The sequence below is a fragment of the Syngnathus typhle genome, linkage group LG6, assembly GCF_033458585.1.
Source record: "Syngnathus typhle isolate RoL2023-S1 ecotype Sweden linkage group LG6, RoL_Styp_1.0, whole genome shotgun sequence".
In the NCBI taxonomy this organism is placed as follows: Eukaryota; Metazoa; Chordata; class Actinopteri; order Syngnathiformes; family Syngnathidae; genus Syngnathus; species Syngnathus typhle.
In genome coordinates, this window is record NC_083743.1 from 3,881,538 (window position 1) to 3,909,094 (window position 27,557).

The 27,557-nt window shown below is 45.0% G+C and overlaps 2 protein-coding genes, 1 long non-coding RNA gene and 1 other non-coding gene across 7 annotated transcripts; 1 reads left to right on the forward strand and 3 right to left on the reverse strand.

Moving 5' to 3' along the window:
- LOC133155251 (uncharacterized) lies at positions 1–10,996 on the reverse strand. Of its 2 annotated transcripts, none has more exons than XR_009714647.1 (3): positions 10,888–10,996; positions 1,060–1,135; positions 1–165 (listed from the first exon to the last, which is right to left on the reverse strand). It is a non-coding gene; the product is annotated as an uncharacterized LOC133155251 (long non-coding RNA). The 2 variants fall into 2 exon arrangements; XR_009714646.1 differs by lacking the exon at positions 10,888–10,996 and adding an exon at positions 1,210–1,268.
- On the forward strand, positions 2,050–17,880 carry LOC133155250 (rho guanine nucleotide exchange factor 26-like). 2 transcript variants are annotated; one of them, XM_061280411.1, is made up of 14 exons: positions 2,050–2,282; positions 2,645–4,037; positions 4,324–4,375; positions 4,457–4,599; positions 6,262–6,479; positions 8,395–8,547; positions 8,677–8,806; positions 9,162–9,236; positions 9,434–9,523; positions 9,592–9,746; positions 12,205–12,414; positions 16,259–16,329; positions 16,414–16,518; positions 16,586–17,880. In XM_061280411.1, exons 2-14 carry the CDS (start codon positions 2,733–2,735, stop codon positions 16,726–16,728), a joined length of 2,850 nt encoding a protein of 949 aa, XP_061136395.1. In that variant the 5' UTR covers positions 2,050–2,282; positions 2,645–2,732; the 3' UTR covers positions 16,729–17,880. The 2 variants fall into 2 exon arrangements, with proteins under 2 accessions (XP_061136395.1, XP_061136396.1); XM_061280412.1 differs by having other exon boundaries at positions 2,050–2,250.
- On the reverse strand, positions 13,985–14,066 carry trnas-uga (transfer RNA serine (anticodon UGA)). The gene has a single exon. It is a non-coding gene; the product is annotated as a tRNA-Ser (tRNA).
- dhx36 (DEAH (Asp-Glu-Ala-His) box polypeptide 36) lies at positions 15,535–27,050 on the reverse strand. Of its 2 annotated transcripts, XM_061280408.1 has the most exons (27): positions 26,539–27,050; positions 26,241–26,398; positions 25,958–26,026; positions 25,474–25,714; positions 25,364–25,402; positions 25,108–25,278; positions 24,964–25,043; positions 24,818–24,892; positions 24,197–24,363; positions 24,033–24,114; positions 23,813–23,953; positions 23,641–23,746; positions 22,668–22,755; positions 22,544–22,599; positions 22,384–22,448; positions 21,909–22,052; positions 21,556–21,673; positions 20,771–20,869; positions 20,526–20,699; positions 20,378–20,464; positions 20,235–20,312; positions 20,039–20,138; positions 19,872–19,962; positions 19,262–19,382; positions 18,575–18,727; positions 18,176–18,439; positions 15,535–16,885 (listed from the first exon to the last, which is right to left on the reverse strand). In XM_061280408.1, the coding sequence occupies exons 1-26, from the start codon at positions 26,770–26,772 to the stop codon at positions 18,197–18,199; spliced, it is 3,180 nt and encodes a 1,059-aa protein (XP_061136392.1). In that variant the 5' UTR covers positions 26,773–27,050; the 3' UTR covers positions 15,535–16,885; positions 18,176–18,196. The 2 variants fall into 2 exon arrangements, with proteins under 2 accessions (XP_061136392.1, XP_061136394.1); XM_061280410.1 differs by lacking the exon at positions 25,958–26,026.
- Between the last annotated feature and the right edge of the window lie 507 nt (positions 27,051–27,557).

Sequence of the window (27,557 nt, forward strand, 5' to 3'; positions counted from 1 at the left end):
TTTACCTTGTACTTGTTATGATGTCACCCTCTAGTGGTATATTGACGAAGCTCCTCACAGCATCCTCACACAAGCCTATTTGAATCCATCTTAAGGCGTTTTGACATCCATCTCAACTCGAGGTGAGATCTGATTCATTTCTCCACATACGATGACATCATCATCCTACACGAAGGCACACACTGGGTCAACCACAGGTCATCTCATCAGCAGCGGCCAAATGCCCCGTAACCATGACGACGAGCCCGACTGCCAACAATGTGTGCGATGGACGCCCCCATTGTTGTTTCCTTACACACTTGCGTACATGGAGAGGACGAGCGGGTTCATCATCTGACACATTTGCAGACATTAGCTGTTGTCGAGCAACATATGGCTCTTGCATAAGTAATGAGACGGAGGCGGGCCGTCGTCGGTTCTTTGTCGACAGGGGGGCCGGGAGACGCGTGGGTGGCGACAGACGAGAGGGGATGCGAGGACTCCCGACGAGTGGCAATGAGTCACAACATTATCGAGGGAAGGTCAGCTTTAATAAATGCCACAAGATGAAGGAATTGAGATCATGATGGACATGTGACAATCCATGGAAGTTTTCCTCAGCTCATCTTTTAGGGTTATTTGGACCCATTTGTTATTATTATTAAATGGTTTAAGGCCTACTCCCAATTGAATGTGCTTGTTGTGCAAATAAGCAAGAGTTCCATTTTGGCATGTTAATGAGAATAACACAAGAGCTTCTCAACTTTCAAAGGGGCCATCAGGTCGGATACCCCTGGGCCCACACAACTCGAGGTTAAACTCGAACCCAGCTAAGCAGCTTAGAGACAAAAGCATGAAGGCAAATCCGCAGCAAAGATTGATTCTTGTGTATTTGGAATGTGGAGAACTGGTTTGGAATCTGATGGAGCAGAAAGTCTCATATGTTTTTAGTTTACTTTTGGGATAAACATCTGTGCACCTGCAGCGGTCAGCTGGAGTGACTCAAGATAAAAAAAATTCGGACAGCATATTTGAACCATTAATAGTTTTAAATGTACAGTGATAATATTTAACACTTACAGAAATTCAAGTCCCAGGAACCACAGTTAAGTGACTCTTGGCCACTTGTTTGCTTCAAACTGTTTCATCCTCTTCCCTGTTGAGGTAGAAAGTAAAATTAAACATGAATGAAAGGAAATTATATGTTGTGGATTTAAGCAAACAAGATACCTTCGTCCGGAAAGTTTGCTAGCTTTCTGGCACACAACGTCATAATTAGCCAACTGCAGCTGTGTCGGTCTAATTAAAAAAGAGAGAGAGAGAAAAAAGCTGCAGCTGTGTTCTTCCGCTATGTGTTTATATTATACTGCCCCTTGGTGGCCAAAGCAGGAACAACAGTAGCCACTCAAAGTATAGCGTTACTTTTCCCACGTTTTATGTACTTTTCCTATTCCTCAAGATAATAAATTCAATAAATAAATAAAAATGGTGAGCTCCTCAACAGACATTATAATATCTATTGTCTAGATATTGCTGTATGGAATTCCCTTTGATTGAAACGCCTGTCATAGTTGTTTTATTTAATATCTTAAATGCAATTTGGCATTTATATAAATATTTTAAGAAAACAACTTTGTGTACAGTTCCAACTGCATTTAAAATACACACATACTGAAGTGCAGCATTTTTGTCAGTTCACGTTGTCATTCTTCTTTTAGCCACGAGGTGGCGCACGGCAGCTACAAGTCAAAGTAACATCGCACGTTATTGTACACAGAGCTGGTTAAATTAAATAAATGTCGTTAAACGCGTGTAATAAATTGATTGCAATAATTATTAATGAATTAAAATATTTTAAAATATACTGTATTATTCCTGACATGTAGTTAAATAGTTGAAACGTGCAAAAGTCGTATTTTTAAGTTAAAAAGCACTGAATGTGTACGCACTAGATTGTACTGAGAGGGTCGATACTGCCCGCTTGGGGGTCCGCACATGAGAACCGGACGAGCGGTGTCTCCTTTCTACTTCTATCCCCGCCCCCTGGCCCAGTGAGACTTTACCCCCAGTTTCGTCCAGTCCAACCCGCTCTGCCTCAGAAGCGCTCTTTGCCGCGCGCGTACTGCACTGTACTCGTCTGTGCTCAATCCACGCTGTTTCGCCTCCAAATCCGCTTTCACGCACTTTTTGTGTGCGTGGATTCCAATACGATGTGGAATTAAGTCTTTGGAATTTAGGAGGGGGGGATTGGGAGAATATGATCGACCTGCGGTAGGTCCACTGACTGCACGTTTCTGTTTCAGGTGAATATGAAACTTTGAAATAATAGACTGCATTGCATGGAGTTGGATTTTTCCGTTTTTCAGGGTTTACTTCTGAGACATTGTTCTTATTTGTTTTGGTACAAATTTGGCAAATTGGGCTGAGACCTACAGTGTGTGTAACCCAGAGACTCCATGTACCTGTTTCAAGAGGGTTCCACCCTATGTATGCTTTCCGCCCTATGTAATAAAACTTGTTTGGTGCAAAGTCACATGATGTTGCCAACTTTAAAACCTCTTCTAGATGTCATTGGTTTTAGTTACAACTTTAATCTGTCAATGAGTAAACTATAGGAATCTGGGCATGGCCGATTGAACTGCTATCCGTCTTTGTTTGCCCTAAGGGTTGAGCTCGGCTCTCGGCAGGGTGGAGGTGTTTGCACCGCGGCCTTCCGGCTGTGACGCAGATAAGAGGACACCCTTAATTGGACCATGGATATCGGCAACGACGTGGATCTGTCTAACAACAACATCATGCCCCTGTGGAAGCGTCGTACGGACAACCACAGAAGCCTGCCGGACTCGAGGAAACCGCGGCCGCGTAGCTACCACACCAACGGAGTCACGACGGCGGACTTCCCAGATGAGGACAAGTGCGCTTTCACTTTGAGCCAGCCGGCTGAGAAACTGGTGGTTACGTCTCAGGTTGTAGGCAAGAACACGGCGGTGTTGAAGCATGTTTTACACAAACCTTCCAAAAAGTCCAGAGTCGTACGGAGTATAAGTATCGGACATTTCTCCAACGGACGCTTCTCTTTGTCTAAGTTCAAGTCCGATGGCAGTAGATCGGCCTCGTTGGACAACAAAGTGAGTAATGAAGAGTACAACAGAGTCAATCATAGCAATGGACGGACAGTCTGGCCCGACAAGTGTGTCCGCTCTCCTCAAGCACTCATTTCCAGTGTGTTCAGCCTGAACTTGCCTAAGGAGAAGACCCCGTCATATCACGACTTAGCCTCACCTGAAACGGTTCAACACACCCCCAACAACAACCACCTTGAACTGTCCTTTTCATCTCCGTCAAGTCCGTATCCTCCAGCGAGACGGACTCCTTCTCACAGCTCTACCTCCAGTATCCCCTCCCTGTCGTCCCTCACCTCCTCGGACCCCCCGACACCGCGCTCCTCCTCGCCTACCGACAGCCGGCAGCCCCTCCTCGGACAGTCGTCTCCCTCGCCTGCCGTCTCCCAAGATGCCAGGCGTGCTTCCTCTTCATCCCCCTCCCCTTCCCTTTCCCCGTGTATCTCACCCGCTCCCTCTATCGTACTCAGCACCCACAGTCCCGCCGCCCTGAAGATGGGCACCCAGCAGCTCATCCCTAAGGGCTTAGCCTCGGGTAGTCGACAGAACAAGACCCCCGCATCCGGGCCACAAGGCCAAGGGTTGGCAGGGCTTCTGGGGTTGGACGTTCCCAAGCGGACTTTAAAAACACTCAGCATGGTGGAGAGCGGGACCTACTTCTCCACGGGAGTCGGGCACGGCGAAGGGACAGATGGAGAAAACGAAAGCCCGGGGACACTCAAGAGAGGGTTAAGAAGTACCTCCTACCGGAGGGCTGTTGTCACCGGAGTCGATCTGGAGGCCCAGGCACTTTCCCAAGCGACCATGAAGGGATTAGATAGCGATAATAAAACTCCTCCAGCCAACCCGGGCCTTCCTTGTATTATAAAGCCCACCAGCCCGGGGGCAACCAAGCCTGACAGCCCTACAACTCCTACTGGCACAAAAAAGAGCAAGGTAAGCTGAGCACAAGTCTTCTAAAGATAACAGTATCATCAAGATAAGCAGATCAAGCACACGCACAGGATCTTGTGTGTTCCTCAAAGTGGACATTAAGTATCAGGGTGGAAAATAAAGTTCATGTGCAGAAATTCAGAACAAAGCCTTACAAGGACATCTATTATTTGATGCTTGGAAGACATGATGTAATGGCAGTCACAAACACAAGGGCTTTGTCATTAGAAAGAGGTCAGCAGACAGTTTCTGTGTATGGACAATCCCACATGTCGTATCCTATTTTCAGATTCCCGACAAGAAAAACAGTCTAACCCCTCAACGCACCTTTGACAGCGAAGGTGAGAGTCGACCTCCAGTATTGTACGTCATTTTCAATCCCTTTTCTCAGTCACTAATCCTTTCTTCTTGATGTCTTTCAGAAGAGGAACTGTACCAGAACTATCAGGAAAAGGCCTTACATAACGATTCGGATGAAGATGCCGATTCCGCGGAAGCACCGGTTGATAACGGAATCGTGTTGCAATACAGACCAATCCGGACGTCCTGGAGCCAGCTTACTGTGGTTAGACATTACAGACACATCTCGGCAGACATTACAAACTGCTCCTTCTGTTGTAAACAAACCCCGAAGCTTGATTCCATTTCCCCCACTCCGTTCACGTCTTGTCTCTTTAGCCGAATATACAGTAGTTGGAATGTTCGCATTCTCAAGAATGCCGTCATTTCCAGTTGGGTGAGTGTCGCTGACGGAGCTCAGCCAAGAGTCCAGGCGCACTTCAGTCAGTCAGCCAGACCTCTTTTTGGGAGCACTGCGTAGTCTCATTGCCAATGCGTCGGCTTGCTAATCTTATTTTGTCAGACTGAAGTTATGCATAAAATGTTGCCTTGAGAGGGACGTGCGGTCGCCCAAGTTGCGTAATGCAGTTAGAAATCGGAATGGAGGGAATGTACTCTAGGAAGAGATGAGTGACTTTGTTTATTCCTGGGCATCCTCGCTGGCTTTTTTTTAATCACTTGGTGGGACGTGACAAAACATGTCAAAGGAAACATCCTGTACTGATGTGAAATGATGTACTGTGGCATCAACAAATCCGTCTGCAAAATCATTAACCTTTGGCTCCAAAATTATTTTAGGAGCTTCAACCCTTGCAGCTGTCCTGAAGACAATTTGTTATTTTAGTAAATGAAGTCAATTCGTCTTCGCGGGCTACATAAAATGGTTCGGCGGGCCGTATTTAGCCCCCGGGCCTTGAGTTTGACACCCATGCTCTAAATAATCCGAGAACCAGAATTACCAGTTGTCTCTGTTGTATCTCTACCTTGCAGTACATTTGGCGATATTTCAGATAAACTGCACAGCTTGACTTCTCAGGAGATTGCCATTTTTTGGACACCAAATTCGTCTTGAGTCAATAGCGACTGATTAAACTACGGCTGAATAGTGCGAGACGTAATTAATCCATAATCCATTCCTACAAATTCCAGCGAGAATGTCGGCAGCATTTTGTAGCAATCTATATTTCAATCGTTACTTGAAAACATCCATAATTTGTACATCATCAAACAAGAACATTTTGAACAAAGCCGACTGGATTACGTGGCGAAGCCTCGAGGGATTTACCGGTTTGATGTAGGTTTGTTTGTTCCCAGTTGGGCGTCAGGCCAGAAACTCAAAATGAAGCAGTATCACTTCCTGGTGTTTCTCCAGCACGAGGCGCAGTCTTGGAACGTGGCCATTAAGGGAATTTTCTTGCATATTAATTTGAAGTAGAAGATGCCTCAGGGCTTTGCTGGTGTAATAATGTGAAACTCAAGTCAGACTTTTAATTCAGGCTAAGACGTTGGCAGAATCAGTTCATCTCAGTTCACACCCAGTCCATTCCGAAAGATTTGATTTCAATCAAACACATTTCAGATTCTTTCTCCGTGCTTACGGACAAATGGTCCTCAATGAGCACAACCGGCGGGCCGTTTGTTATTTTTACGTCGGCATGTCATCCGTCGCCATGGGCATGCAATGAAGATCCCGACAACAACTTTGTTGCCCGTTTCCCGCCGAGTGCGGTATGTTAAGTACTGGACTCATTATACGCTGAGACAACAGATGCAATCACAGCACACTCTTGCTATAAATGCAAAGGAGAATCCCTGCGAGGCAAATTGAAAATGGTACTCTTGAGGCCAAAAAGTGTTTTACTGACTCAAATGTTTTCTCCCAACCAAGGTCAAGAAAAGCGGTCTGTCTGATCGGATGAATCAGGAAGAATGCAAAAGACAAGAGGCTATCTTCGAGGTGATTTCCTCGGAGCACTCGTACCTCCACAGTTTGGAGATCCTCATCCGCATGTTCAAGAACTCGCCGGAACTCAGCGAGGCCATGACCAAGACGGAACACCACCACCTCTTTTCAAATATCACCGACGTCTACGAAGCTAGCAAAAAGTAAGAGATACAAACATTGTTTTGCTAGTCCGCTAAAATTAGATTCTAGTAACAAAAGGTTTTTCTTTGGGCGACTCCTGTGTGTCTCGTAAAAACTTTGCGGTATTTTGCTTTCGGCCAATGAGCCGGATAATTCTGCGTTTAATAGCACCTCGACACACTCACTTCCATGCGAGGTGTGTCTATAAACACCACAACATTTGCTTTCTTGCCACATTTTGCAGCCTGGCTTATTTTCAGCTCGAGCGTAGTCGCTACCGACACTAAACAGATTCGGAGACCAGATTAAGACTAAAAGGCAAGTTGAGTTAAAAGCTGTATTTTTATTCTTGCTTGGGTTGCCAGTTGATCTATAAACCCTGATTTAGATGGAGACGTTTAACGACGTTCTTAGTCTGGTAACAACAGACTTTTAAGAATCCTGTAAAAGAGCCCAGTTGGAAACGCTGGTGAAAAAGCCCCCCCCCCCCCCAATGTTTTAACATTGATGCAAAAGTATACGAAGCAGCACGTCCATTCAGATTCCTGGCGCTGGAATGTGTTTGTACTAAAATGTTGTTTCAATATTGTTACACTCTTACACCCATTCCTGATAATGATACCACACACATAAAAATGTTGTGACATTTTTTGTCCCTTATGACATTCATCTAAAAAACATGTGTGGGTTGCATTCCAATTGTACTATCTTAGGAATTAATCATACACTCGGATCGAATATTTAACGATTTGACGTATATCCACACACAAATTCCTTCCCTCTGTTGAGACTTGCCGTGACCTTCTCGGACACGTCATTCCACACACACCTTATACCCTTCACATCTACGCATTGGGTAGCTAGTACACGTCAGTAACCGCCTCAGGTTAAGAGGTTTACTAGCATTCCGTATATTATCACCAAGCCTGTCATTTTAGCATACTTCCACAAATATTGTACATGGAGTCGTAGATTATATCATGTCAAGTGACGGAGTTGAAAAGTCATTTTCTACCAGAATGACAACGTTACATTAGTAGAATATTCCAAAATACACTTCAGGGACTTTGTTTGTATAGAAAACCGCGCTGCTGTTTTGGTTAGCAACAAAGTTCTTACATAGCCCAAATCCATTATTTGTAAAGTAGTCTTAGTCGTGTCACCTTCCACATTCCCAACATGAAGCCACAGGGGTCGGGTCAGTGAGTTTTGAGGCCACATCCTTGACCTGAGCTTAGAACAAATGTTTAGGATAACTCGCTTTGATCCTGTGTGGGCATGTCCTCATAAGGAAAGAAGGGGGGGGGGGGGGGGCCTTAAAAAGCATTGTCTCCTAAAGATAGACATACCGTATCAAGGGTGCTTAAATGTCGAATGGCACGCTCGAGTGGAGTAGGGCATCTTCTTTCGCAAAGGTGGTCAAGGTCGCCGTTTGTTGCCTTCCTGTTTGACAGCTTTGCATGACTCGCCAAGGCTTTTTTGTTAGATACTGTTAGAGACCATCTGGTGCTCCCCAGGAAGAGGAAAAGTTGTTGAGTTTCATGTTGGACCGTGTCTCTATTTTAAGAGGTGTGGAGTTCCTCTTCTGTGATCTTACAAGGGAAAGGTGTTGGGGATGTTTCCTGCCTGTGTGCACTCCTGCCTGTGTTATGTCCTGCAACAAAATCTTCTGCTAGCACCAAGCGGAGATGAATCAGCTTTGCATTCTCTGCTATTGTCGTTGATTGATTGGGTGGGCGGCATAGCTCGGGTGGTTAGCGACATTTTGTTACACACAACCACTGCCTCAGGAACTACCCCCAAAGGCCGAATATTTGCAAGATGACTTCATCCGCCCCCCGACCCCCCACCACCCGGTTTGGTCTCTATGTGGTTTCTTCACAAGAATATTCCGGGGAACCTTTACAAGACCAATGTGACTGTCCCTGTCTTTAGGTTCTTCAAACAGTTGGAAGAGAAACACCAGCAGAACGTTGTGATCGACAGCATCAGCGACATCGTTTGCAAGCACGCAGAATCCAACTTTGATCCTTACGTGACGTACTGCTCCAACGAGGTCTACCAGCAGAGAACCCTTCAGAGGCTCCTGTGAGTGACCGCAGGCAAACACACGTATTATCTTATCTCCTCTGGATTCCATCCAGAATGTACTACTCTCAAATTTTGACCTTGGCAGTTTACTCAAGCTACTTTTTCTTACTCCTCCTCATGGTCCAGATCCAAGAATCCAGTTTTTAAGGAGGTACTGAGCAAGATTGAGGCCCACCCTGACTGCAGGAACCTCCCTATGATCTCCTTCCTCATCCTGCCCATGCAGAGGGTCACGCGCTTACCCTTGCTCATGGACGTAAGTGTCATTTAAAATTACGAGACTTTGACTCCTACAGCAAACTTTCAGTTCAGGTGATTTGACGTCACGGACCGTTTGACTTTATTCTTCAGTGCCCATTATTGTTAATTTCCCGCGTTCCACTTTCATCCCTTTTGCTTCAAAATGTGGTGAGCGTCTCCCAAGAGTCTCTGGGGTTTAGTCAACACAGAGGCCTCGAGATCCTGAGAAAGTTTGCTTTCGGTTGACTTCTTTTCCCACAGCTGCTCTGGAGTTTCGACACGCTATCAAGCATTGATAAGGCGCCGTGTGCTTTTATAGCCACAATCAACTGATCCTGGTTTTTATTTTTTGCGTGCCCTGTCTCCTGCAGACTATTTGTCAGAAGACTCCGAAAGATTCCGCGCAGTATGAAGAATGTAAGAAGTCGTTACATGCCGTCAGCAAGGTCAGTGAGTAAACAATATGTTTATGTTATAATACGGAAAACCAGAAAAGTGGGATCTTTTTTTTTTCGAAAAAAAAAAACTAAATTAATAAATAAATAAATCTTCTTTTGAGTACCAAATCTTACTTTTTTTTTAATATACTTTCCTCCTTATATATTTTTGTAGCTTAAACTAATAATATTTTTTTAATGTGCAGGTGGTAAGGAAATGCAACGAAGGTGCCCGCACCATGGAGAGAACCGAGATGATGTACACCATTAACTCCCAGTTGGACTTTAAAATCAAGGTAGATGTTTATAAAATATGACATATTTAAGAAGTTTGACTAATCTGAGGTTTTGTATGACCTCGTAGCCTTTCCCACTGGTTTCATCATCTCGGTGGATGGTGAAGCGAGGCGAGCTGAGAGCCTTCGGGGAGGACAACGGTATATTCCTCAAGAGGACGTCGCGGCAACAGGTCTACTTCTTCCTCTTCAACGATGTTCTCATCGTCACCCGTAAGAAGAAGTAAGAATACAACCCGCCATCGACTGTCTGTCGTTGAGTCATCAAAATTAGAAAGGCGATTCCAGCTCAAGGCTAAATACTTCCTGGAAATGATGTGTTTTTGATTAGCATGTCGCGTGGGTGGGTGTTTTTCTGCATCCCAAAACTTCAAATCGCTCTCCCTTGTTTTCTGGAATCGATCGTCCCCTGACTGGCTCGCTTAAAATTCCTAAGGATCCATGAGAAGGGCGGGGATAAAAAGAAACATTCCATATGATGTTTTTCTGGGAATGGAACCTGGAAGAGGGAGACTGAGTTGGTATGCGCAGTCCAGTTTGAATTTGGACCAGCTTTTGGGAGTACGAATGAAAGTAGCTGTTATAATATTGTTTTGCGCTACAGAGTCACGCAACTTGGCTGTGTGCAGTCCGTCAAAACAAAAACACTGCTGAAGTATTGGCAGGTTCGAAACAGCCATGACATCATAGGCTTTTAGAGGAAAAACATGTTTGTTTGCTAGTTGTTAGCATGTCGGCAGATTTAGCGATTCCTCAGTCAACATGGTTGAATGACGGTTCGGGTTGATTACTTGTGAACAGATTCCTGGATCCAAAGTGGGAATATTAAGAGGGAAACAAGCCCTGTGTCAGATTTGGCTGTCACGCAGCAGGAAAGCGTCGACAGTGCGGGAACACTTACATAACGTCCAAGAAGCCATAGCAGCTGGATTCCCTCTCATCTTCACTCCCTAACCTTTTCCTTTATGCTAACCTGGCATATTTTAAACAGTCAATGTTAGCTAATTGCTAATTGTGAATAGTTTATAATGGGAAGAAAAACCGAAAAAACGAAGTAACAGATAAAGGAACGATTAGCAATTAGCTAACAGTCGATGTTAGCGAATTGCTAATTGCAAATAGTTTATAATGGAGGAAAAATGGAAAAAAAATAAAAGAAGAGATGTTCGAAAACAAACAGTGGAGCAACACATGTAGACAGATAATATATTCTATTGGAATGTTTTCCAAATTCGAACAAACCAGGCACAACCGCATTCCGGAAGGAATTATTTTCAATCTCAGAGTTTATACCGTATCGGATTAGGGCCACTTAAATGGTTTAAATTCGCATTTTATACAGCCACACAAATGAGAAAACTCACCACACAACCATGCAGGTTCTGCTCGTGTTCCAATTGCCTCTCGCCACCCCCGCCACGCGAAAGGCATTCCAGACATTTTACCTGTAGGGCTATCAGTCATGAAAACTGCCAAGGGAGAAATACAGAAGTTGTGTGTAAGAATATTTCATTTATTACACACCAGGTAGAAAATCCTCATTTAATTTCAACCATGATGAAACTACTCCCGAAGACAATTTTTCAACCAGGCCTCTGATAGCTGTGAATATTCCAGTATGCTAATGAGAAGTTAATGCTAATTGGGTTCCTCCCCCAACTGTTAATTTGCAAACAATCGAGTGGGGTAGAAACGTGGGGGTAGTCTTCAACAAGCTTTTCGAGAACCCTCCAGACTGTAACCGGAATCCCTGACCGGACGCGACCTCGCTAGTCCAACAGTTCATATTCTTAACCGAGGGTGCAAAAACAGAAGCGTTTCGACACTCCTGTTTGTTTTGGAGCGTGCTCCCTTAATGGACACGTTGGCTCACGTGACGGCGTTTCCTCGCCAGTTGGGCCGCCGTTCCAGTCTCGAGTTGATAAAACCCACATGGGCTCGCCTTGAGCTCCTGTTTCTTTGGGCGCGCTACGTAAACACGCTTCACATGTAAGGGCGCGCAATTAGCTCCAGATGTTTCCTACCGAGCGTGTGCGCTCGCTCGCCGACAAAAGCGAACAGTCAGGGACAGGTAGTCGTGGGAAATCAGGTTAAGTTTTTATTTTAACTGCTGTAAAGTGTGACATGTTATGTGGCTACTGATTGATGAGCCTCTCGAGGTGACCATTATTAACTTGACGGTCTTTAGCCTCGAAGGGGTTTAAAACATGATGGGATGAAGAAACCTGATCTCAATTTAATGTTTGGGTGAGAGGGGCTTGAATAAAATAACCAGCTGGAATTTCCGCCCTTCTCGCGTGGGGCTATTCTGGGCACCGACACGGAAAAAGTGGACATGGCAATTTTACGCCTTTGGCGCTAGTATCAGAGTCATAATTGTTGGTTTTGTAATCGCTAAATCATACTCGATAAACAAAAACAATCGGTTATAAACAGTTAAATCAAACTCGATTCATCGATAAAGTAATCGACGCAGCTATCGATTCTAAAAACATCCGCAAGTGACAATTCTCCCATCCTCTTCTCATTCCCAGCGAGGAGAGCTAAACCAAAAAGAATTGGTTAATAACCAGATAATGCAAATAAAACGTTATCCGATTAATCGATGAACTCGTCGACACGATAATCGATTCTAAAAACATCGGAAAGTGACAATTCCACTGTCCTCTTCTCATTCCCAGCGAGGAGAGCTACTCTGTAATCGACTACGCTCTGAGGGACGAGATCTGGGTTGGCTCGTGCCAGCCCGAGGAGGTCAATCTATCGCCGGCTCGCGGCACCGCCGGCATGTTGAGCTCACGGCAAGGCGGCGCCAACCACCTCTTCCGACTGCGTTTCCAGAGCAACCACTCCGGCGAAAAGGTGCCCATGATCTTGGGGACGGACCTACTGTGAGTACACTTCTCCATCTTTTCAGTTCTCGCTCGGTCGTCAGGTTTAACCCAGCTTTTTCAATGCCGTCTCTTTCGGCCCTTGTCGGGTTCGCAGGGATATTTTGTTACACTTCCATTGTCGCCGCCATAACATTCACCTTTTACTACCTCCTGCTAATGGGACTTTGGAAATAAACTTTATTAGTCCGTCATTTTGTCTTGGCTCTTGCTGTGAGGCGAGCCGGGCGCACCGGTTAATAGTTTTATTGACGGGCTGCCAACTCGGCGGTTTAAATATGTTAAAAGGCACGTGGCTGCTTGAATCATTTCTTGACTCGGTACATCTGAGAAGTACTTTTATGTGGTTTATAGTTTTATCTTTGTTAGGAGAGGCTTTTCCCGAACTGCCAGTTCCGTCTCCCTTTTGTACAATAAATAGAGTGAAGAAGGTTTGTTTAGACAGATTATGTAACGCACACATAAACAAAGGGGATCTGTCATGTACTTGGCTTGCTACGCGGTTTATTTGTTACAGCCCACGCTGGAGAATGAACAGTTGCACTTGGTTGTGCCTGCAGACTATTTCTCATGAGAATTTTGTAGTATTCCCAACTAAATATGATTAGTTTAAAAAAAAATTCCCAACCTATAATAACAACCGATTGACCCTATGAGCATGATGGAGTTTAATTTTATTTGATCGTAAAAACCTTTATTAACTACTGGAAAAATTACAAGTATTTTTTAAATTATTTTATTAATTTAAATGTATTTATTTATTTTTTTGATATATTTTTTATTTATTTAATTTAATAACCGTCCTACAGCGTACTATCTACTCAATATCAATAAAACATTCATCTTTAACTTTGATGAGCGAGAGACAATTTGCGCCGTTTTTTTTTTATTTTCAGCTTAGTCCGCTAATGTTTGCTTTTGGTTATTTGGCAAAAAAAAAAAGACCAAAGACGTGCTTGTAATTATGTGGGGCCCGCTGAAGAGGGGACATTGTGATGAGCAAGACAAGTGTTGTCCATGTCTCCACGAGGGCTTACTGCCCCCTCTGTGCACTTTGTGATGTGATGAAAAAAAAAAACCTTCCTCCTTTGATAACTTGGGAGTTCGGGGGGCCTTGGTTGGGATGTCACAGTGTGTGTGTGTGTGTGTGTGTGTGTGTGTGTGTGTGTGTGTGTGTGTGTGTGTGTGTGCGCACTGTAGTAGTCTGGCAAGTGTCCATTCTTACAGTGGTTGCATAGCAGCGTTCCATTGTTAAACAGGCTATTTCCCACGAGCGCCAGCCACCCCCCATTCACACACGACGGTTCACTCCCTCAACCCGTCTTGATCATCTCGTGTTTGCGCTATCTTTTGTTTTAGGTCAGAAAATAGCTCTCACTTCCGATGTCCATTCTTTTCGAATTAGTGACTCAAGCCCACGTGAGACATGGAAGCGGTCATCATTGAGTCAGTCGAATTAAATTGGAACGAACTATGGAGGTCCTTAGACCTCAGTAAGTTGTCGTTTTTTTAAGAGGGCAAATTAGATGCATATTTAATTTATTAGAGATACTGACACCCCAAAATTAACCGTTGTCAGCAGGATTCGAACCTGCGCGGGGAGAACCCAATGGATTTCAAGTCCATCGCCTTAACCGCTCGGCCATGACAACTTCGATATGAGCAGATACACAAATACGAAAATGAAATGCTAAATAAATTGCAACTACATTAACCAAAAACTACGACAGAAAACTGTTGGGACTGCGAGTTTAATGACACAATCATTAAACATGAGCCTGTTTTAGGGGGCAGGGGGGATTAAACTTCCCATTGTTGTCCAGCCCCTCCGTGCTCTTTTGTTTTAGTGCCGTGCACACGTTGGCGTGACCCCCATTCAGTGAATAACTCGTCGTCTCCGGGCCGGAACAGCCATTGTCACACAAAAAGCCATGCAGCGACCCGACACAGTTGTTAGTTAGTCAGACGTGAACTTCCAACACACAACGGTTGTCATATTTACGTTTGTTAGCATGATGCTATATTTTGATTAATTTTGGCGTTCTACTCTGGTTCAAATATGCGTTTCCCTTCAAGTCAGGTTTCCGTCAAGCGTCGGAATACGTGCTTTGACCCTTGCTTTGGGTTGGGGAAGTGTTCTGGGGTTAGGGAAAGAAAAAAAAAAGGAAGGAAGGATAGAAGAAGGCTGTCGTCGCTCTTTATCTAGCCGGGAAAGAAGCAGTAAGGAGATCTACTGAGAATGGATTTGTGACGCTTCGCATTCTCTCGTCCTTTTGTCGTTCACCTAACCGGCCTAACACCTGTCTGCACCTACACACACACACACACACTCACGTCGGGTACGTACATTCCACAGATAACCATGAAAGCGCCTGTCATACACATATGCGCTCCATCCATACGCTACAGCTCGACATCCGCCGTCCCCCAAAAATGTGTTCAGCTGCGTCCCGGTGGCAAATGTGGACATGTGTCACGATGGCTGTATTAAAAAAAAAACAGTTGCTCACTACATCAAGTTACGAAAGCATTTGTTGAGTCTTGTTGGATGACCTGGTTGTTAGGTAAGGTTGCACTTGGAGTTGGTTAATGAATCACAAAGCGGCTATTTTGTGATAAGAATTGGAGTGTTGGGTGACGGTGCTTAAGTGAAAGCACGTGTCGACTTGAGTCGCAGAAGTCGGCCATCTTAGAGATGTTAAATCACAAATTGTGGGCATTTATGGTATGACCGTGCCATGTTTGGGATTTTTGGGGGGAATATTCAGTCCCCGAAGGCAGTATCATTAAGCAGCTTGGAATTTTACACGTGTATGACGAAGGAATGTAAAAATGAGGTGTACGGTTTAAGGTTTTATGATGGTGAAAGGTTCACCCTGGAACGAATTACCGTAATTTTCGGACTATAAGTCGCACCGGAGTACAAGTCGCACCAGCCATGAAATGCCCAAAAAAGTGAAAAAATACATATATATGTATATAAGTCGCTCCTGAGTATAAGTCGCCCCCCACCCAAACTATGAAAGAAAACACGACTTATAGTCCGAAAATTACGGTAGATCAACTTCCTTTGTTTCCTATGGGAAAATGGGTTTGGGATAAGAAGAAAAATCAAAAGTGTTCTGATTCTGCTTGTTTTTTTAATTGAATGTTTCATATTTAAATCATACTCATTTGAACATGGGCAAAAGTAAATCATTTAATACTCTACAACGCAGTAAATTACCTGTATGAACATTGCGATCGGTTAACTTAAGCCCGCTGATCAAGCTCAAAAATCCCAATTGTGTATTGTCTCATATTTATGGGATACTATGACCAGTAAAGATTTGCAACACCACGTGTCCTCGAGCCCAACTGAAAAACAATAATCCAGGCTGACTCACAGGACAACCTGCGCTTGACTTCCATCAGCATGTTCCTTCATGTTTTATGAGTCAGCTTCAGAAAACACTCTTGAGATCCTCACCCTCAGCTAAGTGGGATGTGGGAACAGGTGAAATCCAGAGATAAAGTTTCGTGGAAGCTGATCTGCGTGGCTCCACCCACTGTGCATGTTTTCTTCCCATGGATCAGACAAGAACGAAAGAGAAATGGCTTAAATCCCTCAGTGGCCTCCTGAGACTTTTGCCTTTGTGCTGCTTCTGTTCAGCTTGACAACCTGACAACACACCTCTGTTGTCTCCAAACCTGCTGAGCCACTCAAATCCACTCAATGAGGCCCATTCTGTTGAAGCTCTCAAAGCTCCCCATGCACATTCAATTTATTAGCTACACTTGCACCATTTAATACTGGAATAAAATAAATTAATTGCTAATTGACCCAAAGTGTTTATTTTTTTAGGAACGAACGCGCTAGGTGGATCAGCGCCCTGGGCCACAATGTCAACAAAGACAAGAATCAAGATAGGACAAGTAAGACAATATCGCCCCCGTGTGGTCATTGAATAGAACACCAATGGCGACCAAAAGGAGTGCTTAGGAATTGTGTTGTTATAGATGCCAGGCAGGTGGAGGTGACCAGAACCTACACGGCCAAGCAGCCGGATGAGTTGTCGTTGCAGGTGGCTGACGTGGTGCTGGTCTCACAGCTGGTTGAAGATGGTAAGAAAACCAAATCCCAAAATCGAATCACGCAGAATCCCCACTCAACTTGATGTCTTTGTGTCAGGCTGGTACGAAGGAGAGCGTCTACGTGACGGCGAGCGCGGCTGGTTCCTGGCAGAGTGCGCCGAGCCCATCACGTGCCAGGCCACCATCGAGCGCAACATGCAGAGGATGGACCGCCTGCAGGGCCTGGAAACCAACGTGTGACCTTCAGGGGACCGTAAAAGGGACGTTTGACTGAGCCAGTCCTCACGTTAGTCCTCGGTGACCATGAATAACAGGGATGACATAAGATGGCCGACATCTTATGAATAACTCATAGGTCCTTGAGAAGGTGGCATCAACCTGGTGCTGTCAAGGTGTCCTTAAAAAACAGACAGAACTTATCAGGACAAAAGTATTGAGACCCAAGACCATTGCACCAACAGGAGACTTGAATGATGAAGAAAGCACCCTGTGAAATAACCCAAAACCCAGGACAACTCCTCCCTGTTCAGGTTTAGAATGGTCAATAGATGGCAGCAAAGCACTACTTTTGTGTAAAAAAATAAAAAGCTCCTCTCCTCAGCATCAAAAAGTCACAAGATGGCAGCAAAGCACTACTTTTGTCTTAATGAATTTGGCACTGAGATGACACAAGATGGCAGCAAAAGACTACTTTTGTCTAAAAAAAGCTCCAACTTCATACATCCTTGGCACCAAAACATTTTCAACTAATAACAGGTTTCCCACAAAAAAAAATTGTGAAGGCTGAAGATAAGTGTGTTCCATTACTTTTGTCCGTACACGCCATTTGGTGGGGAGGCAATGTTGCGGATTGCTATTTTGCGCATCAGGTGGAAAATGCCATTTATTAAAAGCTGAAGGTACTTTTTTTCTTCTTTTTTTTTTTTAAATCGAGAGACACAATACACACACACACACTTGGTGACGCACGAGTTTGCTCTCTTGGAGCTTAAGGTGCCAACAAGACCATCTGCCACAGCTGTGGGGGTGTGGCAATGGAAAAAGTCCTTTTGCATCCGCACACCCGAGATTTCACCTTGTAACCATGAATTGCAGGAACTTGTAAATCAACAGTTGTAAATATGTAAAAAAAAACAATTATTTTAAAATGTTTTTCAAATACAAATCGAAACTTTGTCCTTCATCAAAATTGCGAAAAACACTCTGCCATGCTATTAAATGAGAAACTGTGCCTAAACTTTTGATTTCTACTGTAAATGCTGCAAAAGACATTTTTGATACAGCTCCTTGTCCGGGGTGTTTTCGATTGTACAGCTGTACCTAATGAAGTGTCCGCTGATTGTATGTATGGCACATCAAGTCATAAATAATAAAAGCTTAATTGTTGACCTATTGGGAATGATTTATTATTTCTCATATGGCGTGGATTTTTCAATACGTTATTTTGATGATGTAAGTTTTTGACCCGACCGCAATGATGAATGGATAATATGGCGGCAAGTTTGGCAAACACTGAAGTGGAGTTTTATTTCATATAGACATTAAATGACCGACCGCTTTTGCACATTCTATATACGTTTGAGGTGACTATTGATGGGCTTTGAAAACTGCTTTCACTTTCTGTCGTCCGACTTGTAAGAAAGCACCGAAAAATGTGTGTGGTTTTCTAATAAATACGACAACTAACCTGCGATTCTTTCACTCCGAGCTAATTGTCATCATCGTCGTCGTCATTGAAGTATCTGTGTTGTCCTCTCGGGGCCAAAGGCTTGTCATGGCCTCTGGCTCCGCCCCCAGCGCTCGCCTCTGATGTGGACGACTCCTGCGTGGTAATGAGATCGACGATGGCCGTGATGACGGCGCAGTCTTTGGATTGCTGGTTCTTCCAGTCCACAGGGGCCGGCCTGCGGATTTTTTCTTCCAGCAGAGAATTAAGCGCTTGCTTTAGGCTCTGGAGAGAGAACAGATGAGTCGTTGATTATTAAATAAAAAGGAACAAATACATTTCAACGCACCAATTAGGGAAAAATTGACCATGGTTGTGCTATATATATATAAAAATGCTTGTTGGGCTGCTTTGTATTACCTTGACAAGATGAGCAATGCGTGCCGGCGACCTGAAGACGATCCACTGGTCCACGGCGATGGTCTCCTGGTCCTCGTCCTTCTGGATACTGATGTCGCCGCCGAAGAAAAGCAGAGAGAAGGGCGACACTTCGGTGCAGTCGTACAGGAAGATCTGAGGAGACAGAAAATGAGACACGAGGCCTGATTGGGGGATTTGTGATTAGGTGGGGAGGTTGAGGTTTATTCCAAAAAAAAAAGGTCAGAGCTTGTAAAATTGGCGGCGCAATCTATCACAAATCGGCCAGGGAGTTGCAGACTTGGGTAATAAATACATTCTAAAAAGGGCTGCTTAAAAGCCAGTCTGCATTCAAGAGGCACATTTCATCCTGGAAGCTCCTTGACAAATACAATAAAATCATAAAAAAAGAAAAAGGAACGAGAAAGCGGAGACGACCGCATCAGCCTGTCAGGGACAAACGCGTCACTGCACCGTGACGTCAATGCCACGCTTTCTCTTGTCTCTGCGTGCGTGTGCAGTCTTTGAAGCATAAGAGCGTTTGAAAGGCAGCCTTTTAATCAAATATTCATTCGGGCTAAAACTGCCAACCTTTAACCACTCGCCAAGCGGAGACCGCGTCCAAAGCAGAGGCGACACACACACACACACGTCTAAACACACAGTAAGGCGAATGAAAGTTTTTCTTACGCTGCTGGTTCTCATTTTGAGGTGATAGATGAGCCACTTGTAATTGAAGTTGGTCTCCTCGGAGTTGACGGACTTGGGGTGAATGTTCACCTGCCCGTCGTGCTGTGTGTACACTTTGACCCTGCACGAGATAACAAAACAAAATTTTTTTTTATTATATTTTTTGTTTATTTATTTTGTATAGAGCGAGAGATGAGGCAATGGTTAAGCCAGCACCAGCAGATGGCCCGGCCCATGATTGACTTAAGCGGAGATCTCTATCCTCAGGTGTCATGCTACTCGTAAACAAAAGCAGACGGACCGCTATTTTAATTGTGTTTGCAAACTTGGAGCAACTTTGGATTTCATTAGGATGCTACTGCACCAGTTGTCTGTCTGTCTGTTGTTGTTTCAGCTTTTAACTCCTGCCAAGACGGGCTCAGAGGGAAGCGCGATGAGCGTTTCAGACGGCCACGTTTCAGACGGCGCGGCGTGAGAACCATCGCATTGACAGCGGGGAACAATCTGCTCTCGGTCTGACCGTCTAGTTTGCTCGTGAAATAAACTTATGAAAGTGTGTCATAACTTTGAAAACATTTGTGTGGAGATTCATATGAATGATCTTTCTCACCCGGGCCTCTTTTTGCTATGCATAGGTCGGATCATGGCTACTTTAGGATACAAGCCGGCCACAATCACCGCCTTGATCAGCTTCTCGTTATCTGAGGGAAGGGCAGAATGTCACTTTGGTATAAAACATTACTTTTAACCATTGAAGAGCTCCTCCTATCTATCTACCCGAGTTGACGTTAGAGTTGGGGTCTTTAGGGTCCTTGCTGCTGACGAAGCCTGCGTTCTGGAGATGTTCGGCAAACTGGCCCTTCATGTTGTGCAGCATCTAAACGAGACGAGGAGTCAAGACGCGGGTCACGTGTTGGCAAAAGCTAACCCGGTCCAAAAGTCGACAAATAAAACGCTCATCTTTATTTCCGACCTGGAGTGTGTTGATAGACAGGAAGTTGTCCCAGCAGAAGTTTTGCTCGCGCCGCCACCGTTTCGCATCTTGCCAGCCCTGACCAATCGACAAATAATGATTTGTGTATGACACATTAGAAAAAACGTGATCAGCTCGACTACCTGGAAGGCATAGACCACAGTAAGGTGGTCGCTTTTGGAGTTCCTGGACAGTTCTTTCCTCCTCTTGTCTGCCAGCGCCTCTTTGCCCTGTGAGGTCATCATGTCACACCACACGGCTGCTTTTACGTACGAGGGGCGGCGACCCTACCAGAGGGATGAAGAAAGGGTCTTTGAAGCTGAGGCAGGCGGCGATGGTGAGTACGGGGTCGAGGCAGCCTAGCAGCGCTCCGAACAGGATGAGCTTTCCGATGTGAGGTTCCACGGGTAGGCGGGCCAAGTGGAAACCCAGCGGCGTCAGATTCTCCGAATGGTCCAAAGCGTTCTGACGCACACGAAAAAGATATTTCACTCATTTTTCAAATTCTAAAAAACGATATATTTTTTTCATCTTACCAGGACTTGGAGGTTCTTTATGGCTAGATTGACGGCCTGTTCACTGGGCGGGTCCAGAGCTTTCTGCAGGAAGTGAGCGATGCCCCCGAGCTGCAATATCTAGATCGAGAATACAAAAGCCAAAACTAATAATAGAATAAGCTCACACTTGTTCTATTATTCCTGCTCGGTTAGCAAACGGACGCATGAAATACTTTCAACTGCCGGCTTCACGACGAAAATGTATTCAAACGCCTCAAAGCTGAACCTCAGGGGCAACGTTAAAAACACACTCAATAAAGCCGCCGATGCAAACAATCGACGGGAGTGACCTTTCCCTTCGTGTTCCATTAGCATGCGCTGAGGCGGAGAGTGAGTGGATTGGGAGGCTTTCTGGAGCCACGGAAATGGCAATGAGTTGCTAAAAGAGGCGATGCCCTCGCCTCCTCCAGAGGGCGCCGTGTGAACGCTAAGTCCTTTGTGTACAGTTATTCAGGTAAAAAAGAAAATCTCTGCAGAAAAAGAAAAAAACACATTAACAGGTCCTCCAAAAAAAATGTGAGGACCTTTCAGCCAATCAGAGACCTAAAAAGTTATTTATGAGAAAGCACCTGAGTATAAGTCACAGGATCAGGCAAACTGTAAAAACAAAAAAAAAATGTTGGGAAAACAGATTGAATTTTAAATGGCCTTGATGTGTCAACGATGCTGACAAATGTGCCTTTCCAACAACTCGGCGCGTGCGAGAAGATTTGTGCTTTGAGAAGGCCGCCTGCGATTGGACGGCGCGTTACTAGCAAACGGACCTTGATCTGCAGGCACAGCTCCTCCAGCGGAGTCCTCATGATTTCTGGTAATTGGTAGGAATCTAAAAGGCTGGCTCGGAGACCATTGTACAGATGATAGCACTTGCCGGGGCACACTCTAAGTAGAAGAAGAAGAAAAAAAAAAGCTTAATTAGGAATCAGTTTCATTAAAATGCTTTCAGCAAGCATCTCATGCTAATTGGGCCGGGCTCCATTCTGAGAGGCTTTCGCCTTTTCTCCTTTCGGACCACAAACGGGGATGATAAAAGGAAAATTGGCCTGTAATCACAGCGGCCTTAACAGGCATAAAATGGACCGCCGTGAGTAAACAAAGAGAAATCCATACGCCGCACCTGCCAGCGCGACCTTTCCTCTGCTTGGCGTTGGCCAGGCTCACCCACTCGGCCGTCATGGTGCTGATGTTGTTGTTGGTGTCGAAGTTGGTTTCCTTGATCTTGCCTCCGTCGATCACAAAAACCACATCATCAATGGTGATGCTGAAAGCAGTTGGGGGAATGGAATGAAATCAGACGGAAAGGCACTTCAAAAAGCAAGCGCTTCGAAAATGCTTCGTTTGGACTCGGGATCGTGCTGGAGTAGAAAATAAAACGGAGCCCTAGGGAGGAACTGGGCACCTATTTTTAGTGATGGAGAGCACGGTCAACTTCTTTCATTTGTGCGTGAGCGCAAGAATAAATCTTCAATTAGTCAGGCCCGTTCAAGCCCTCGCGGTTCTTAATCTTTACTCGCCGCTTTGCAGCCAAGTGAAATTGGGAAAAGCCTGGAGCAAAAAAAAAAAAAAAACATTTGTCCCGGCCGGTCGCTTACCTCGTTTCGGCTATATTGGTAGCAATCACAATCTTCCGCACCCCAGGTGGAGGACGCTGGAACACCTTTGGAGATGAGGTTGAGATTGGATTTCGGCACAAACGGAGGAGTGAAAATAAAAGCGGACGTGGAAAGAGAGATGGAGGCGGCAAACACTGACCAGCGTCTGATTAACGGTCGGCATGAGCGAGTGCAGCGGGATGATGACAAAACGATCTGCAAGCACAGACCAGGCTTTAATGAGGTCATAAAATCACGTGACAACTATGAAAAGATGCATTTACCTGATTTGAACATCTGCTGCGCCATCAGCAAATCATTGAGGCTGCTGATGTTGTCCCAGCCAGGCAGGAAGACCAAGATGGCTCCTTCCTGTCCAACGTAAGCAAACTAAGATGAGGACAAAAGAATTTCTCCTATCCTCCAAACTTATTCATTCGCAGCTTCTTATCTCGCCCAATTTGTTATCACCCAAGTTGACATTTGCCGCCAGATTCATTGCGAGCGCTTGTTTGGGAGACAACTTGAGCGTCTGTATTTTTATTTATGATTGATGGATTTTCATCATTTCATAGCCGCGGCTTTTAGACGAGGACAAAGAAATACGGTGGGGATGATATTAAATTGGCTGAAAATAACCCTGCAATTCATCTTCTCAATAGGAGCGGAAATAAATTAAAAAAAAAAAGCATTTTCACCCGCCAGCCAACTGTGTTTAAATTACAGCCAATTATTAGTATTGGTCTACAGAGTCTTTTATGAACTCTCAGAGGAAAATAGAACAGTCATGTTGACTTATTATCTCCCCCAAATGTCCATTCATGGCTGCACGTTATTGGTCTAATTATGGTGCACCGCAGGCATTAAATAACCGCTCGGCCGCTTCTTCTATTCATCAATTTGTCACGGCCGATCAGTCGCTTTTATCCATCTGACATACGTCGATGGGCCACTCGGGCTGAGCGTCGCCGTGACTGACGGCCGCGGCTGAACCCTAGTCAGTCTTTCCGCGACTACAGTAATAAGCGTGGCGCTGGAAATTGACCAAAAGAAGAGGGAATCAACATTCAGTGAGGGGGAGCATCTGTTCAATGGCTCATTAGCGCCGACCCGCTGCCCAGTTGTCGTGTCATTTTCTCTCATCTTATGTCTGGGCGCGCTTGGATGGATCCTAACCCTGCTGTTCCTGCCATCTGCTCGATAATGACACCCGGTTTGGATTTGGATAATATTGTGCAAAATGTACCTGGAACTTACCTCACCGTTGAGCACGATATGGCGGATAAGCGCCACGATGAGGTCCAAGTCGATCTTGTCGTCGCCGTCCAGCGTCTCAAGAGCGGCGATTGTGCTCTCAGAGTATCTGGGAGGGAAAAACAAGTGACATTGTATGACACAATATTACCTCATCCCTAATTCTCCAACCCACTTGTCCTGGAGCGTGCGAGCATAACAAGGCCAGCTCTCTTTGTATTCGTCCTCCTTCTCCTTCTTCTCGGGTCTGGTGTGGCGCCCCTGCCAGAAGCCTCTTTTCCAAGCGGGTCGGCGGTCGTTGTTCTTAGGCTGATATCTGGTGGAGAAAAAATAAATAAATAAAAACAGGTTCAACAATCAAGGTCTAACAGTGAGATGTAAATGTCATATTCTACCTCATCATCTCCACAATGTCCTCAAGGAGGAACTCCTCCACTGGGAACGTAAAGCCCGGAATGTGGATCATGGGGCAGTTGTCTAAAAGGAGAGAGCGCAATTATTTACGACATCCGAAAGATAAGAGCTGGAGGATGATGCTTGTCGTGGAGGACGCAAATACCAAAGTACTTGGAGAATTTCTCTGCGTTGAGCGTGGCGCTCATGAGGATGACCTTGAGGTCGTGTCGCACGTCGAGTAGGTCCTTGACGATGGTGAGCAACACGTCTGATTGCAGGCTTCGCTCGTGGACCTCATCCAGGACCAAGTGACTGATACTTGATAAATTCCTGTCAGGACATGTTTCGGGCATTTGATATAAAGATGCTCATCTGTGATGAAGTTCTTGGGTTCCCTGAAAATATTTTTGCATCATTCTTTTAGGATAAATGTATTGCAGCGACCTCGGCCCATAGCTGAGGCACAATACTCGCAGCCTTTGGTCTGACTGCCCGTAGCCCTAAAATGACTCACGCAGGTCAAGTCGTGCCAACTTTGGGATGAGCGCAAATGAGATAACAAAAGCAGACACTCTCGCTTTCGACCGAGGATGCGAGGAGGAGTGGGCGGGGATGACTCAACTGTGTGTGCTTTCTCTGCCTAAAAGGATGATGGTGGGGGGGGGGGGGGGGGGGGGTGGTCATAGTAATCTTCCTGCCAACTGACAGCGAGCGTAAATCAATGAAGTGGACTGACACAGGGAAAAAAAGTCAAAAACGAAACGCTGGAAGGCGGGACACTCACGAGTCTGAGCGAAGCCACTGAAGAACAATGCCCGTGGTGCAGTAGAGGATTGAACCTTTTCCCCGTGGTAACTTGCTGGAGAAAGACAAAACGGACTGAATTTTCCAAATTAGTCCGAAATAAATCTTGGGGCATTTTGCACTTACCACTGCAAGCGAATTTGGTAACCGCACGAATTTCCATTGCCAACCTGTTCCGCCCTCTCAGCGGCCACACGCTCGGCGACCTGCGTGAGACGGAAGTTAGCCAGAGAGTCGAGCTAAGCGACGCCGTGAGCGACTTTGGCGTACCGAGATGGCGCTGATGCGGCGAGGCTGCGTGCAAACCACACGGCACACGGAGCCCATGCCGCGCCTGATGTAGTCGTCCAGGATGAACTGGGTCACCTGGGTGGTTTTCCCGCAGCCCGTTTCGCCGCTCACTACCAGAACTTGGTTGGAATTAATCAGCTGGACCAGCTCCTGATGGGGCAACAATGTCGATGTTGTTAATTGGGAGCATGATCAAATGAAACTCATATCTCAGATTTCAAAATTCAGAACGAACCTCTTTCTTCCCGTAGGATGGCAACTTCTTTCTGAACGTCTGTGGAAAAGGACAAATTCTTAAGCGTTGAATGGCGATGAGAGAAACACGAAGCTGTCACTCAAACTCACCAGCATCTCCTTGTACTTTGAGTGTGATTTCTTACACTCGAGATCTCTTTTCAAGGACTCATCCAGCGCGACATTTCTGGATGTTTCATGGAGTAAGAACTCGAGATCTTTGTCATTCCTCCTCACTTTCTCCTTGGCTTCCTCCATCTTCACTTGCTGCCGCTCCATCGCATGATCATTATCGTCGCCGTCATCATCCCAAGCGTCAGGAATCTCGTCTTTAATTGCCTGAGAGATTGAACTGTGGGAGGGAGACAATAAAAACAAAATCAGCTGTCTTACACAATCACTAAAGTATTCATTATAATGATTGTGTTGCCATTCTTTTTGTCTATGTACTTCTTTTACACGGTTAGAGTGAAACACTGCCACAATAAAATGTAGTTGGACGTCAAAATGTTCGTCATGAGTAAATAAAAGCAGCGGGATAGTGCCTGAGGATAATGCAGATAATAATAATACAACATTAATAATAAATGCAGACCGTTCCTGGTCTTCCTCTTCAAATTTGATCTTCTGTTTTTCCTCTTCACTCATGTCTCCATCAAAGTAGCTGCACGAAGCACATTGGTCACACACAGTTATGCTGTATCTTGAATATTAATAATTAATATAATAATATAATAAAAATAATGATTCTACTCTATTCTATTAGGCAAATTTGCTTAGCCTTGTGCTTTACTATTGTTTTAATCGTGGAGCCTACAAAAGCAGTGATTTTCCCCATGAATGAAAAAGTATTTATTATATGTCAAAAAAGTTCTCACCAGTGACTACTTTTACTGGACGGGACACGCCAGCTGCCCGACGCAGAGCCTCTCGCATCACTATTTGGTCTCCCCAAACCTGGCTGGTCATTCTGGACGGAGTCGAGCAGCTTGATAATGTGCTGCTCTCTGGTCTCATCCATCTGGACCACTGCCCGCTTCACACATGCAGGCGAAATGGGAGAATTAAAAGGAGGAATGTTTGTGAAACTTGTCACAAGTTCTACGCGTTATTCGAGCAGTGTGGTTCTAATAACCCCCCCCCAAAAAAAGTTCCTAGTCAAGTGTGTAAACATACCGATCTCCGGTCAGCCTGTTTCTTCCTCACGGCTCCGTGTCTTGCATACCACAAGCCAATTTCTCGGCCTTTCAAATGCGAAGGATGACGAGAAAAGGTGTCCTGGTCGGGGCCGCCACTATTTCCACCTCCCCGGTTAGCTCTTTCTCTGCTGCCATCACGGTAGCCTCTACTGCTCCCCCTACTACTGCCTCCTCTTCTGCCTCGTCCTCCGTCTCCGTACTTAGAACTCATGCCGCCGCAAAAAACACGAGCGGCGTCGGCATAAAATAATAGAACTTGTTAACGCGCGTTAGCCAGCAGCATTAGCATTAGCTTGGCACTCGGCTGTTCAACGAAGGGAGGGGGCAAGATTATATTCAAAACAAAACCCCTCTGCCAATGACGTTTAGTAAATCTATAGTTAATTGTCCTGGTGTGTTGTTGGGAAACAATGCAATTAACGAGCCGCAATTAGCCATTCATAGACATGTTTCTATCCAGTGTGTCGCACATATGGACGTCACCATTTGCTTGTCGCTTGTAAATGACGTAGCACGCTCTGATTGGCTCACGTGGAAAGGGTGGGAATACGATGATTAGATAGACAGATCAATTAAATCAAATCAATTTTTATTTACCAAGTTAGAGCATGCCAAACAAGGAATAGATAGATAGATAGATAGATAGATAGATAGATAGATAGATAGATAGATAGATAGATAGATAGATAGATAGATAGATAGATAGATAGATAGATAGATAGATAGATAGATAGATAGATAGATAGATAGATAGATAGATAGATAGATAGATAGATAGATAGATAGATAGATAGATAGATAGATAGATAGATAGATAGATAGATAGATAGATAGATAGATCGATAGATCGATAGATCGATAGATCGATAGATCGATAGATCGATAGATCGATAGATCGATAGATAGAGAGAGAGAGAGAGAGAGAGAGAGAGAGAGAGAGAGAGAGAGACAGAGAGAGAGACAGATAGACAGACAGATAGACAGATAGATAGATAG